The sequence below is a fragment of the Phodopus roborovskii genome, unplaced genomic scaffold, assembly GCF_943737965.1.
Source record: "Phodopus roborovskii unplaced genomic scaffold, PHOROB, whole genome shotgun sequence".
NCBI lineage: Eukaryota > Metazoa > Chordata > Mammalia > Rodentia > Cricetidae > Phodopus > Phodopus roborovskii.
Window position 1 is genome coordinate 9,268,121 of NW_026126469.1, and position 12,246 is coordinate 9,280,366.

The 12,246-nt window shown below is 42.8% G+C and overlaps 1 protein-coding gene across 4 annotated transcripts in view; it reads left to right on the plus strand.

Moving 5' to 3' along the window:
* St6gal1 (ST6 beta-galactoside alpha-2,6-sialyltransferase 1) overlaps window positions 1-12,246 on the plus strand; it is a 766,154-nt gene that overhangs the window by 95,453 nt on the left and 658,455 nt on the right. For all 4 annotated transcript variants that reach the window (XR_007834948.1, XM_051191227.1, XM_051191230.1 and 1 more), the window contains 2 exons: window positions 5,176-5,313; window positions 9,855-10,497. Coding sequence is in view for 3 of the 4 variants with exons in the window: in XM_051191227.1 (XP_051047184.1) it covers window positions 9,903-10,497 (595 nt within the window). In the remaining variant the exon portion in view is untranslated. The remainder of the gene's footprint in view (window positions 1-5,175; window positions 5,314-9,854; window positions 10,498-12,246) is intronic.

Here is a 12,246-nt window from a genome sequence, read left to right on the forward strand (position 1 = left end):
GCTCCCTTTCTGGAGAACCTTGGTTCTCTGCAATGCTGTCTCCATATGAATGAATGAATGAATGAATGAATGAATGAGCGAGGCTGCTGCAGGTGATTCCTGCCCCCCCATTGCCACCCTGCACTCTTTATTCTCACACCCCGTCCACCTCTCTCCAACAGAATGTACTTGGATGTATTTTAGTGAACATGTTTTGAGTGCAAACTGCCTTCTGGGTAGAGGGAGCTTAGACCATGAGATGCATATAGCTTGTGGAGAGTGAGTCCACCTACAACCTAGGGCATTTCAGTGCATAGAGATGGGGGAGAAGGAGGGACCAGCTACTAACTGCTGGGGTGTGTGTGTGGGGGGCAATATGATTGAGAAAACCCAGGAGGGTAAAGGATGTGTCAAGAAGGAGGATACACAGGTGCACAGAATATTGCTGATGGCTGAATGAAAGACAGTGTAGACTGTGTGGTTGGCAACAGAGAGGCCCCAGTGCCTCTAACAAGAACTGGTTTATGAAGCTGGGAGATTTTCAAGTGAGAATGGGAAGATGGCAAGTTGGGAACAAAGACTATGAATTGTATCTCAGAGAGTTTTACTGCAAAGGATAATAGGGCCAGGACTAGGAGGTGAAACAGGGTTGAGAGACAAGGTAGAGGAGGCATACTCTGAGTTTATTCATAACCATAGTGGGTTACCTTTTGTAAAGTTTTATCTGACTTTACCGTTACTCCCTTCAGCAGAAGAGAAACCATTACCTGTTGTAACCTTTTTCCTTAAAGTTTTTAAAATCTTCCAATTGCAAATCATATCCATTAGTCAAGAGGAAATGAATTTGCAGACCAATCTTGTCCCTTATAAAGTTTAATGCAAATATATTTGAAAAAAAAAATCAGTGTTTGTTTTATCCATGGCTTGGTTTTGCCTGAAGCATTTAAAAATACAAACACATACTACATATACAAGTAATCCTATTTCTCCTCAAAGATTTTTTCTTTGTTAAATTAAGGTTCAAACAAGGACTAATTACATATCATTATTGTATTTTAAAGATATTTGGTTTTTATATGTCTATTGATTTGCTGATAAAAGTAGTTCAGTTGTCATATAGAAAACTTATTTTCTGAATTAGTAAATAGGAATGTCTATGAACTTCCTTATTTACTATCTTAAGTTACCACCCCTGCCCATATTTTCTAATAGCTGGAACTGCATTTGAAGCCCTGGCAATATATAGATTAAACATTTGTGGTAAGGATGTTCATAGGTGATGCCAAGCGCTCTGTGTTGTCTTGTTCTGGGGGCACATGGTGTCTATGTGCCCCACTCTTTGTGATGCCAAGACTCTGCTGTTCTTGGGGGCTTCCTAAATCATGGGGAATGACTTGTGTTTACTTTGACTGCATTTTCTTTTAAAAAAAATTTTGTATTTAGGGAAAAGAATAATGGTGTGTTTATCTGAAGATGGGGTCACCTTCATGGGACCATTTCCTTAAGTAGACACAAGTATATAGTGTGAGTATTACAGCTGGGATGGAAAGCTGTCCTGGTATCAGGAGCCAAGGAATACCACAAAGTCACACTCCAAAACAAACCTCATACAAGAGAGTTATTCCGGGGGCGGGGGGGGGGGAGCCAGGAGGGTAGCTGCTTCTGCTTGGGCCAGAAATAGCAGCAAACTGAATAGGATACAGGACTTATATAGAGTTTCTTGGGAAGGGGGTGGGACTTTTCACCTTGGGGCTTTCTAGGGTGGAGATCAGTGGGATTTCATGTCCAGAGATTGGGCTCCCCCAGCCGAGTGGAGTTGTTACACTGAAGGGGGGACATACACTGTTGTTATACTGGGGAAACCTTTCTCTGGAGCAGGGTGTAATCCTCTATGCTTACAGTGACTTTGTGCTATTCCTTGGCTCCCGACTGCCAGGTTACCTTTGCATCTGAGGTTCAATGCTTACAGGTAGAACCTGGCAGTTAGAGGTCCTTTGGGGAGGGGTCTGGACACTCATGTGGCTTGAGGCGCTTACAAGTGGAATCCAAGTGAATAAGTCACTGTAGGTGATGAACATGGCAGTTCATATGGGTGAACTCAGGTAGCATGGGCTATGACTGCAGTAGTGAAAGGTCTGTACTGGGACACCCTGCTTTTCTAGTGAACAAGGAGCAAGTCCATCAGAGTCGAGTGAGTCTAGGAAAGGAGATCAAGCAGAAGTCTAGAAGAGTGGCAAGTGAATATGTCTGGAAAGGACTATCATTGCTGGACAGCATTAAGCATAGACTGGCCATCAGTGCTCAATAATGGGAAATGAAATCAACCAAGATCACATGACTGGGGAGAGACAGAGCATGGGCCCTTCCCCAGATCAAACTGATAACAAGTCATGTGCTTGCAATTATAACTCGGGCCAGTGCTTAGCATGTATCCAGTGTTAAATGAATCATGGCTGTCATTATCATAGTTGTTAGTTTGTCATTCAGAGCCAAGGGTCCTGCTCTCACTTTTGTAGCTGGTTTAAGATCATCAGACTAGCCATCTCATCAGTGGCAGTGCCTACTTTTGGAAGACCCTTCTGACCCACAGTAGTTCTACATAGACAGTCTCAACTGGCTTACTTTGGGGATCAAGTTAGGTGTGGCTTTTAATCCTCTTAGGAGGCAAGACTTTCTGAGGAAATGCAGTTGGCATGATGAACTAGGAGGCTTCTTTTGATGTCAGGGTGTTACCAATCCAAAAAACAAAAAATCTCATGTCCCAACAGCTAGTGTGTTAAGATTGTCAGGGAACTTTCGTCTGTAGGCAAGAGGTTCATCCAAGGGTCAGGGCTTTCTGAGGGGGTTATGAGAGAGCCTAAGCAACAATGTCTAAGCAAAAGTGTTTAAAGAACAGCTTCATCCAGTTACTGAGCTCCTACTATGTGCTCAACACTCACTAAGTGTTTGGAGTTACTCACTGACAATAGCACTGGAGAAGACGGACAAGGTCTCTTCTATCTCTTCTATCTGTAGTGAAGAGAGGCAGCAATCAGTAGGAATGCACATACAGTGGTAAATACTGACACTAAAGGAAACTTGTGAATAGAGGGGGAGCTGCCAGAGACATTTTCTCATTCTCCCAGGAGACTGCCACAAATCCAATTATTCTCTGAATTGGTAAAGAAAGCCCTGAACTGTTTTTCCTCCCCTATCCTGAACTCAGGACTTACCAAGCAAGCACTCTGCCACTGAGTTAAATCCACAACCCCAGCCCTGTGTTCTTTGGTGAAGGATAAATTGACATCTTCTGCATGTGCTTCTATCATGCCCAGACCCTGCTGTCTTCAATGGAGCATCTTCTGCATCCATTGTCAGGGTACCAACGTAAACCGTTTGGGTGTGGCTAGTCCTCTGTGATAGGATCACTTCCTGTTTCCATTTTACAGGAGAACTAGCTGACTTGAGAGACTCTGTGGTCCAAGGCTATGATCTCATGCTTGCTTTCTGGTTTACAATGCTAGATCCCCTGAAATAGGCTTCAAGGCCAGCCCAATATTATGCTGCCAGTTGAAGTACAGGATGAAGTGTGTTTTCGCTATTGTCCCCAAGAGTTTGCCTTAGTTACCCAACAGACAGAATCAGAGTAAGAAAGAATTTCAACTCCTCACCAACTTTCCAGGCCTGACCCTTGAGCATGCTTGACTTGTGACTGCAGTCCTGGTATGGATAACATGTTCTATCTCCATTATAATATTCTAAGTGTTTTCTTATCTGCAGCTACCAAATTTCACATGTATTTATATTCATTAATATGGATGTAACTTTAAGTCAATAGATTTTCACCGTTATATATAGGTTTGTGATTAAAACCTTTTTCTTTTTAGACACATACTGCTTTGTAGAGTTCCCATTCTTTCCCTATTAATCCTCTTTCAATCCCCACAACTGTAGGAGGTAGGAACTCATTTTATACTTGAGGAAACTGAAATATATATTTGCTCCTTTTTGTTTATCCAGCCCTAGATTTATGGCAATTTGATCAATAGTCAGAAGACCTTAGTGCTAGAGTACTTTCTAGAAGGCTTAAGCTATGTACTTCTCCTTCAGTGATCTGACAACTTTATTGTGATCTGCCCAGCAATGCATAAGGCTGGTTTCAAGACTGCAAAGTGCTTTCAAGTCTGTAAAGCTTATTTTAATGCCCCTCCCTTAAGATCAACCTTAAATATCATATGTGTCTCAACTGTTGTTTTTAATTTATAATTTATCTGTTCAAGGTGCTTGCCTCTTTCTTTTGGGAGGCTTTTTGCCATATTAATCTTTTATTTTTATTTTTATGTTTTCTTACAATTCAAATCATTTAGCTTTCCAATTGCTGTTTTTTTTTTTTTTGTAAATATAGCATCAAAACTGGAAAGACTCAATAAATACAGAGTGAGTTCTGTTTATAGTTTTAAAACCATTATGTATGTTATGCTAAACATAAAGCTTGGCTTTTGTTATTGTTGTTGTTGGGTTTTTTTTTTTTTTTTTTTTTTTTTTTAATGGGTGCACTGGGGATCAAACCCAGTTTACCATACAGATACTCTACCACTGAGCTATATTCCTTTTTTCTCCCTTGAGCTGTATTCTTTATTTTGTTTTAATTATAAAGAGTAATTCATGTCTATTTTAGATATTGTTGAATGGGCATAAGACTTCAAAGATGGAAATGTCCCTTATTCCACAGTCCTAGGGACCATATTTTCCTAGTGCTTTATTTTCTTTTCAAAGTATTATTTCTGAATCTGAATAGCATTTACAGTTCAGTAACCCATGTTCAAAATATATGAACTTCCCCATATCATTAAATATTCTGCTACAAATAAATAATTTTTAAAAATCATTCTGGAGTGATTTTGGAGGGGTGAACCTTTTTGCTATTTATTCTTAAGGGGAGATGAGTTGCATTCTTCTTCCCAGATGGTTTTGTAGTGCCCACTTTATCTTTCTAACGCATCCCTATCTGTCATGGTTTTTTTCTGGGCTCTTTACACGGTCCGTGTATCTGGAGTGTTGCATCTGTAATTTGCCTTTACTCTTTCCAGCATGCTCAGGACTTCCTGGGATATGCCATAGCCCACAGCTACAAAAGCACCTGTCCATCCTGTTAATATTTAACACCACTCTGCTAGAAAAATCACTCTAATCCTCCCCTTTTTATTTGTATTTCAGATGGTTTTTGATCATCCTGAGAAAAATGAGCCTTGGCCTCCAGACCTAATCAAGTAAACCTCTTTCCCATGGAGAATAGTGCCGGTATTCCTGAGGATCTGGAGGGCCAGAAGCCCCAGAGGGATTAGCCAGAAGCAGGTAAGAAGCTCCTAGAAGTTTGAGAAAGTGGAGGGTGATGTTTCTGAGTAAAACAGCATGGGCTCAACTGTGCTGGCAAGTAGCTAGGGTCTTCCTTGTCTCACCACAGCTTCACCACTTTGTCTCTATTCCTTCCTGCCTAGTCTTCTAAGAACTCAGCCAGTGATGGCCCAGGAGGTGGGAATAGTAGGCTTGTCCAACTCTAAGCTTCACATAGAAGGTCTGAATTGTTGTATAACTGACAGCCTTTTATGAGAGTGTTTATGTGCCAAGCATTGCATTTAACAATAAGCATGCTTCCAAGAGTAGATAGAACAGAACTCTTTAGTTACAGACATTTTCTTTATTGTTTATCTTGCTGACTTGGTCTTTATGGGTGATAATTTGCATGGCTGCAGTATTCTTTTTCTATAAGTTTCTTCTTGGTGTAAGGTTTCATTGGTGAGCTTTGCTGGCTCACCAGTCCCTTACTTAGCATGACTCTGCTCTAGGTGTTTCTGGGGCCAATTATTCAGACATGATACCAGGAAGCATTTTCCTCTGAAAAGGTGCTTAGGCTTAAAACCCAAGCTTTGTAAACAAGAGTTGTTAACAAGCAGGGTGTGGTGAAAGTCAAGGGCAGCGAATTCATGAGCTGCAAACCCTGGAAGCTTACAGAATAAGTCTGGTGATAGAAAAAAAAAAAATCAAAACATATACTGTCCCAAAAGTTTTTGGAGAAAAAGTCAGTCTCTTTTCCCTGAGATAGGTATTAAATGAGGCCTTCCCCTGTGTCTAGGCAAGTGAGAATGGGCTGCTCAGCCCTGAGTGGCCATGACTAGAAACCCCAGCTGGCCTCAGGTGAAGATTATATGGAGGGACCACTCAAGCACTGATGGAAGGTTCCAGATGCATGTGGTCAGGCCATGAAGGTCCAGGCCTGTCAATGGCCATGAGAACTACAACAGGATAGCTAGTACTCCACAGGCAGACCTATCACATGAGTGACAGGGAACTGGCAAGGGTGTGGAGTCACTGATTTTGGAAATCAGTTGCTCCTGATGGTGATTTCTCCCATGAGTCACTTCATCTCTTCCCTAAGAATAGCTTGGGTGTTTTCCACTGCTAGTGTCTTTATTTCATTAAATATTCCATCCACTGGGCACATATATCTGTCAGGAGGATGGCTTTTCATTTGGTTCCATAATCTTGATCTATAGAATATATACTGGGTACCTTGTATTCTTGAATAGGCCCCAGAAAAAGGAGTTTCTTCTCACTCAGGCATCAGCGGTAAGAGTGCTCCACTGCTTATCTTGAGGCTGGAAGCAGCAGCCTCCAGATCTCACACTACATAGCCTTAGCTTTTCCCTTTGATATAACACAGAGAAGTCCCCTTTAGTCAGCTAATGTTTGTCAAAAATGCTAATGCGGGTCAAATGCCTCCCATTTTCCTCCCACAGCTTATGCAAGTTGCCACAGCGACTGTGACACTGTGTTCCCAGCAACCTGAAAAGCAAGCAAAGGGCAGTGTGTAGAAAGCACAGAGCTATAGACCCTCCCCCCCCACCCCCCACTCCCGACTTCTTTTACATTTATCAATTAACTAACCACAGAAATTAGTTTTACATACTAACTCCCCTTCTGCTATCTTAGAAATCATAGCCCCTTACTCCAGTAACCCTCAACGCCTCTTAAGTTATGCCCAGACATTTTACAAGTTATGTCTCCTCTGAGACTTAAGGTGCTGCTTTGTCAGGTCTTAGCTGCCTTCCTGGCCCTGGGGTATGCGTGCTGGGCACCCTTGATATTTCTAGAGAATTGCTGATTGTGTCTGTGTGGGTATACAGACTAGAAACCTTGTGGGATCTAGGAGAACTTTTAGAGAGAACGTTAGGGGAACAACTTTTTTTTCTTTTAAGAATAAAGAGTCATGACAAGAATGATATGCTTATGAACTGATTCCTTCGCCCTCAGACCCCTTCAGTTAGCTCTACTCACTTGTTGTGTGAGTCTGGCCTGGACCCTGAGAGAACAAGCATACAGGCCAACTGAGGGTTCTGAGACTGTCATTAGGGTCATCTATGAGAACTCCTTCCCCTAAGCATCCTGGGGAAGGCAATGGCAACCTCCCCTGAGCCTCCAGTCTCAAAACAGTGAAGTGGGACGCTCACTGCCATCGCCCTTCCCTTAGAATTGTAAGTCATTCCAAGTCACTATTTCCTAGTCACTAAGATGAGTTCAGAATTGCGTGCTTTTCCCAAACCTTCACACGGAGCTCATGGGAGCACCATACTGGACATTATAACACTTAATTCGTGTGAAAGAATCCCTGGTAAATAGAGCCCAACAGTGATGCCTGATGGAGGACGCTTGGCTCTGGCTGAGAGTTTCATTTCTGGGCACTCTAGTTTCTGAGTTCTGACAGTCAGCGCTTGCTGTTCTCCAATCCTGATGAAAGACGTCAGTCCTTCGGTGCAAAGACTACACCAGTGGTTCTCAACCTTCCTAATGCTGTGACCCTTTCATACACATCCACATATGCTGACCCTAACCATACAATTATTTTGTTGCTACTTCAAAACTTTAAATGTGCTGTTATTGTGAATCAGAATGTAAGTATCTGGTATGCAATACCCAAAGGGGTTTGGACTCATGAGTTGAGAACCGCTTTGATTAACCATTAGATACAAACTAACCTGAACTGGAATCCTGGTTTTAGCAGTATGGTGATCTGGTGACATTGGAGAAGACTGTACCTTAGTAGTGTCTTCATTATAATACAGAGCATAAAAATTTACTTTGTAGTGTCTGTGTGGTGAGAAATTGAAGGTAAAGTACCTAAGTAGTAGTTTTGGTTTTTTTTATTTTGTTTGTTGTTTTTTTTTTTTTGGGTTATTTATTTATTTATTTTTGGTTTTTGATTTTTCAAGACAGGGTTTTCTCTGTGTAGCCCTGTGTGTTCTGGAACTCATTCTGTAGACCAGGCTTGCCTTGAACTCACAGACCTCAAAGTCACAAAGATCTGCTTGCCTCTGCCTTCTGAATGCTGGGACTAGAGGCATGTGCCACTGCTGCCAAGCTCTGGTAGGGTTTTGTTTATTTGTTTTTTTAATTTATGTGCATTGATGTTTTGCCTGCCTGCATGTCTGTGTGAGAGTATCAGATCCCCTGGAACTGGAGTTACAGACAGTTGTGAGCTTTCATGTGGATGCTTGGGAACTGAACCACGATCCTCTGGAAGGGCAGCCCATGCTCTTAACCTCTGAGCCATCTCTCCAGCCCTTTGAAGTGGGATTTCTTAAATGCTATCTTTCCTCTAGTTACTCTTGAGCCTTCATATGGTCACATGGTTAGTGCTAATGAATGAGTGGGGAAATTTACTTGATTTTTTTTCAATGATATGACAAGCCCTCAGTCTCCCACTTCATGATGCTGCATCTGGATCCTTATCCCTCTGAGTACATTATTATCACTTGTAAAATATCCTCCATTTTGCCTTTCACTCACCTGCAGCATCACTGCCCACATGGCCCTCCTGTCAAAATGCTGCTCTCTTTCCTCTACTCCTGCCTTTGCTCTTAGGTACTTCCAGCTTGGTAGCGCACACTTTCATTTAACGTTTCCAACACACCACAGACAATTGGGCAGAGATGACTATCTTTAGATGCTCAGGGGCATCTTGGTCAAGGTCACTAAGGAAGGACTCAATCAATACCCCAGGCTTCATGAATTTCCCTCTAGTAGTTCTACTGTTTTATCTCAAACATCCTTGGGAACAAACTTGGTGGGAAAGGACTTCAGACTTCCAGTGTTAGCAACGCCCCAGGCAATCGCTTTCATCACAGTGAGTACACTCAAGAGAAGAAAGAATTTAGTGTTTTCCAAAGTATACAGACCTTGTTTGAGTTCAAAGTGCTCCCATTTTTCATTTAGTTACACAGTGAATTTTGAGAAAACAAAGTAGCCCTTTACCCAGATGGGAAGGGACTCTTTTTTGCTATCTTACCAAGATTTCCTATGCTCTGTCACAAAATGATCTAGCTACCTGAGTACACCGAATGCTGGACTGTGAGGCTAACTCTTGTCCAGAAGTCCCAGATCATAGGCCTTCCAGAACTGTGTAACCATGCATAAGGGATTTCTGTGGCTCTTTTAACTGATGGAGGACTTCTGAGAATCTGGGTCTAGTGTATAGACTAGTCTCCCTGTGCCACAGAGTATGGGCCGTAGGAGTGGGTGATGTTACAGGCTCTTGAATGAGCTAGAGCAGAACACCACAGGTCAAGAGTCATGGTGCATAGACTAAGGGGGGAATGATGTATAAATGTTCAGGGCTCAGTGAGGAGTTCAGAGGAATGCTGTCAATATTCAGAGCCCAAATGAAGGCTCTTTATTCTTTTCCTCCTGGCTTGCTCAAGGCTGCATCGTTGGTGGGAGGCGGTTGGGGCTGGACTTGAAGTCTGTTTATGCTACATCCTTTGCTTGGTGCATCACCACACTGCATGCCATTTTGGATATCCTCTCCATCATCATTCTTTCCTTTGTTTTACTTCTCTTAGGCTTGGTTCCTGCTCACAACCGTGGCTCTCCTGCCCGTACCTTTCATTATGATTCACACCAACTTGAAGAAAAAATTTAGCTACTTCGTGCTGGCCTTTCTCCTGTTTGCAGTCATCTGTGTGTGGAAGAAAGGGAGCTATGAGGCTCTTAAATTGCAAGCCAAGGAATTTCAGGTGACAAAGAGCCTGGAGAAGCTGGCCATGGGGTCTGGTTCCCAGTCTACATCTGCAAGCATCAAACAATACCCTAAGCGGGACAGTCAAGTTCTCAGTCATCTCAGGGTCACAGCCAAGGTCAAACCACAGTCCCCCTACCAGGTGTGGGACAAGAATTCCTCATCCAAAAACCTCAATCCCAGGCTGCAAAAGATCCTGAAGAACTATCTGAGCATGAACAAGTATAAAGTGTCCTACAAGGGTCCAGGGCCAGGCGTCAAGTTCAGCGCTGAGGCCCTGCGCTGCCACCTTCGAGACCATGTGAACGTATCCATGATAGAGGCCACAGATTTTCCCTTCAACACTACTGAATGGGAGGGTTACCTGCCTAAAGAGAACATTAGGACCAAGGCTGGGCCGTGGCACCGGTGTGCCGTCGTCTCTTCCGCAGGATCTCTGAAATCCTCCCATCTGGGCAGAGAGATTGGTATGTGGGTTGTTCTCCAAGCAGTTGCTGCTTCTGGGTCTGGTTGGAGATTTTCAAGGCCCTAGAACAAGAACGGGTGCATAGCTTAGAGGACCAGTAGAGCTGTCCCAAAGTCATGTTCTCAGCTACCTTTCTTGGAGTGAAAAATGCTCCCAAATAAATATGTCTAAAACGGCGGGGACCACAGCTCAAACCTTTTTTCTTTTAATGTAGTTTCAAGAATTCACTCTTTGAGAATTTCACACATGTATACAGTATATTTATTTTAACTTATTCAATACGTTTTCTCCTTCTCAATCTTCTTAGACCCCCCCCCACATTCCCTTCCCAGTTTTGTGTCTCCCCCCTTTTCTTTCAATAACCCACTGATGAGTGCTGCCCATATGCACGTGGATGTAGTCTTCCACTGTAGCACCATCAACCTACCTGGTCCCACATCCCTATAGAAAACCGAGCCATTCACAGGGAAGCCCTGAGCTTCCCCTAGAGATAGACTCTCAACCTCCATCTCCCCCCCCCCCCTCGACTTGAGATTATTGAGGGTATATAGGTCTTAGGTAGGCAGTTGCAGCCACTTGGAATACCTGAGTGCAGTGACTGCTAATATCTCTTTTGCCTAGTCCTCCCTGGCCTCTGGCTCTTACGGTCTTTCCATCTCCTCTTCCATGACATTGCTTGAAGATCTACTGTTTTGTTGTTCATTAGAATATTTTTTTCTATCTGTTTCCAATACTGGGGCTGTATGGAGTGTTCCATTAAAAAAAAAAAAAAAAAAAAAAAAAAGCACTGCCAAAAAGCAAAAAAGCCTACATTTGACCTTTGAAAATACTTGAAGCATAGAACTCGACTTTGTTTTTAGTATCTAAGTGTCTGTCTGTCTGTTTATAATCCTGTGGCAAGCAGACAATCATGTGCCACAGAGCTTTGCCTCAGGCTTCGGCCATCACCATCTATCTTGTTTCAGAAAAGGTCTTTCTGTGGTTTGCCACTGCTGGGTACCCCAGGCTAGCTGGCCTCTGAGCTACTGGCGATTCTCCTGTCTCCGTGTCTGGCTTCAGGTGGGTACTGAGAGTTTTGCCTCATGTCCACAGGCTTGCATTTTACCCCCTGAGTTGCCTTGTTAGTCAAGATTCTGATATGTGGCAAATTCCTTTAAGTCTCACCTGGCTAATTTTCAGCTTTTCTCTTAAAAAGAAAAAAAGGAAATCTATATATGTATGTATGTATGTATATATACGCATACATACACATACTCAGCAGAGAGTGTGTGTGTGCACGCATGTGTGTGTACACATGCGTGTGCGCTCAGGCATGCACAAGAATGTGTGTACATTGCTGGGTATGGGTATGGAGGTCAGAGACAACTCTATGGAGTTAGTTTTCTCCTGCTACCTTTATGTGTATTCTACAGATCAGACTCAAGTTACCAGTCCTGTGCCATAAGTGCTGTTAGCTGATGAGTATTTTGCAGGCCTTCTAGCTGGAACTTTTAAATTGGGGGGCTATAGGTTAACACCAGGTGTTGTATGAATCCTTAAAGTTGCCTGCAAAGTTACCAGGAGGTACTTGCAAGCCTGTCTGCCCTTTTCTGGACATGGGCCTGATTCTCAGAGTGCTCTGTGCTTGAAAGAGACCCGGTTCCAAACACACTACTTTGCTATTCGTGAATCCCCTAACATCTAAAAAGTCAAAGTCTGCTCATATTGTAAACCTGCAACTGAGAACTAATTAACGTGTACAAAGTTAGTT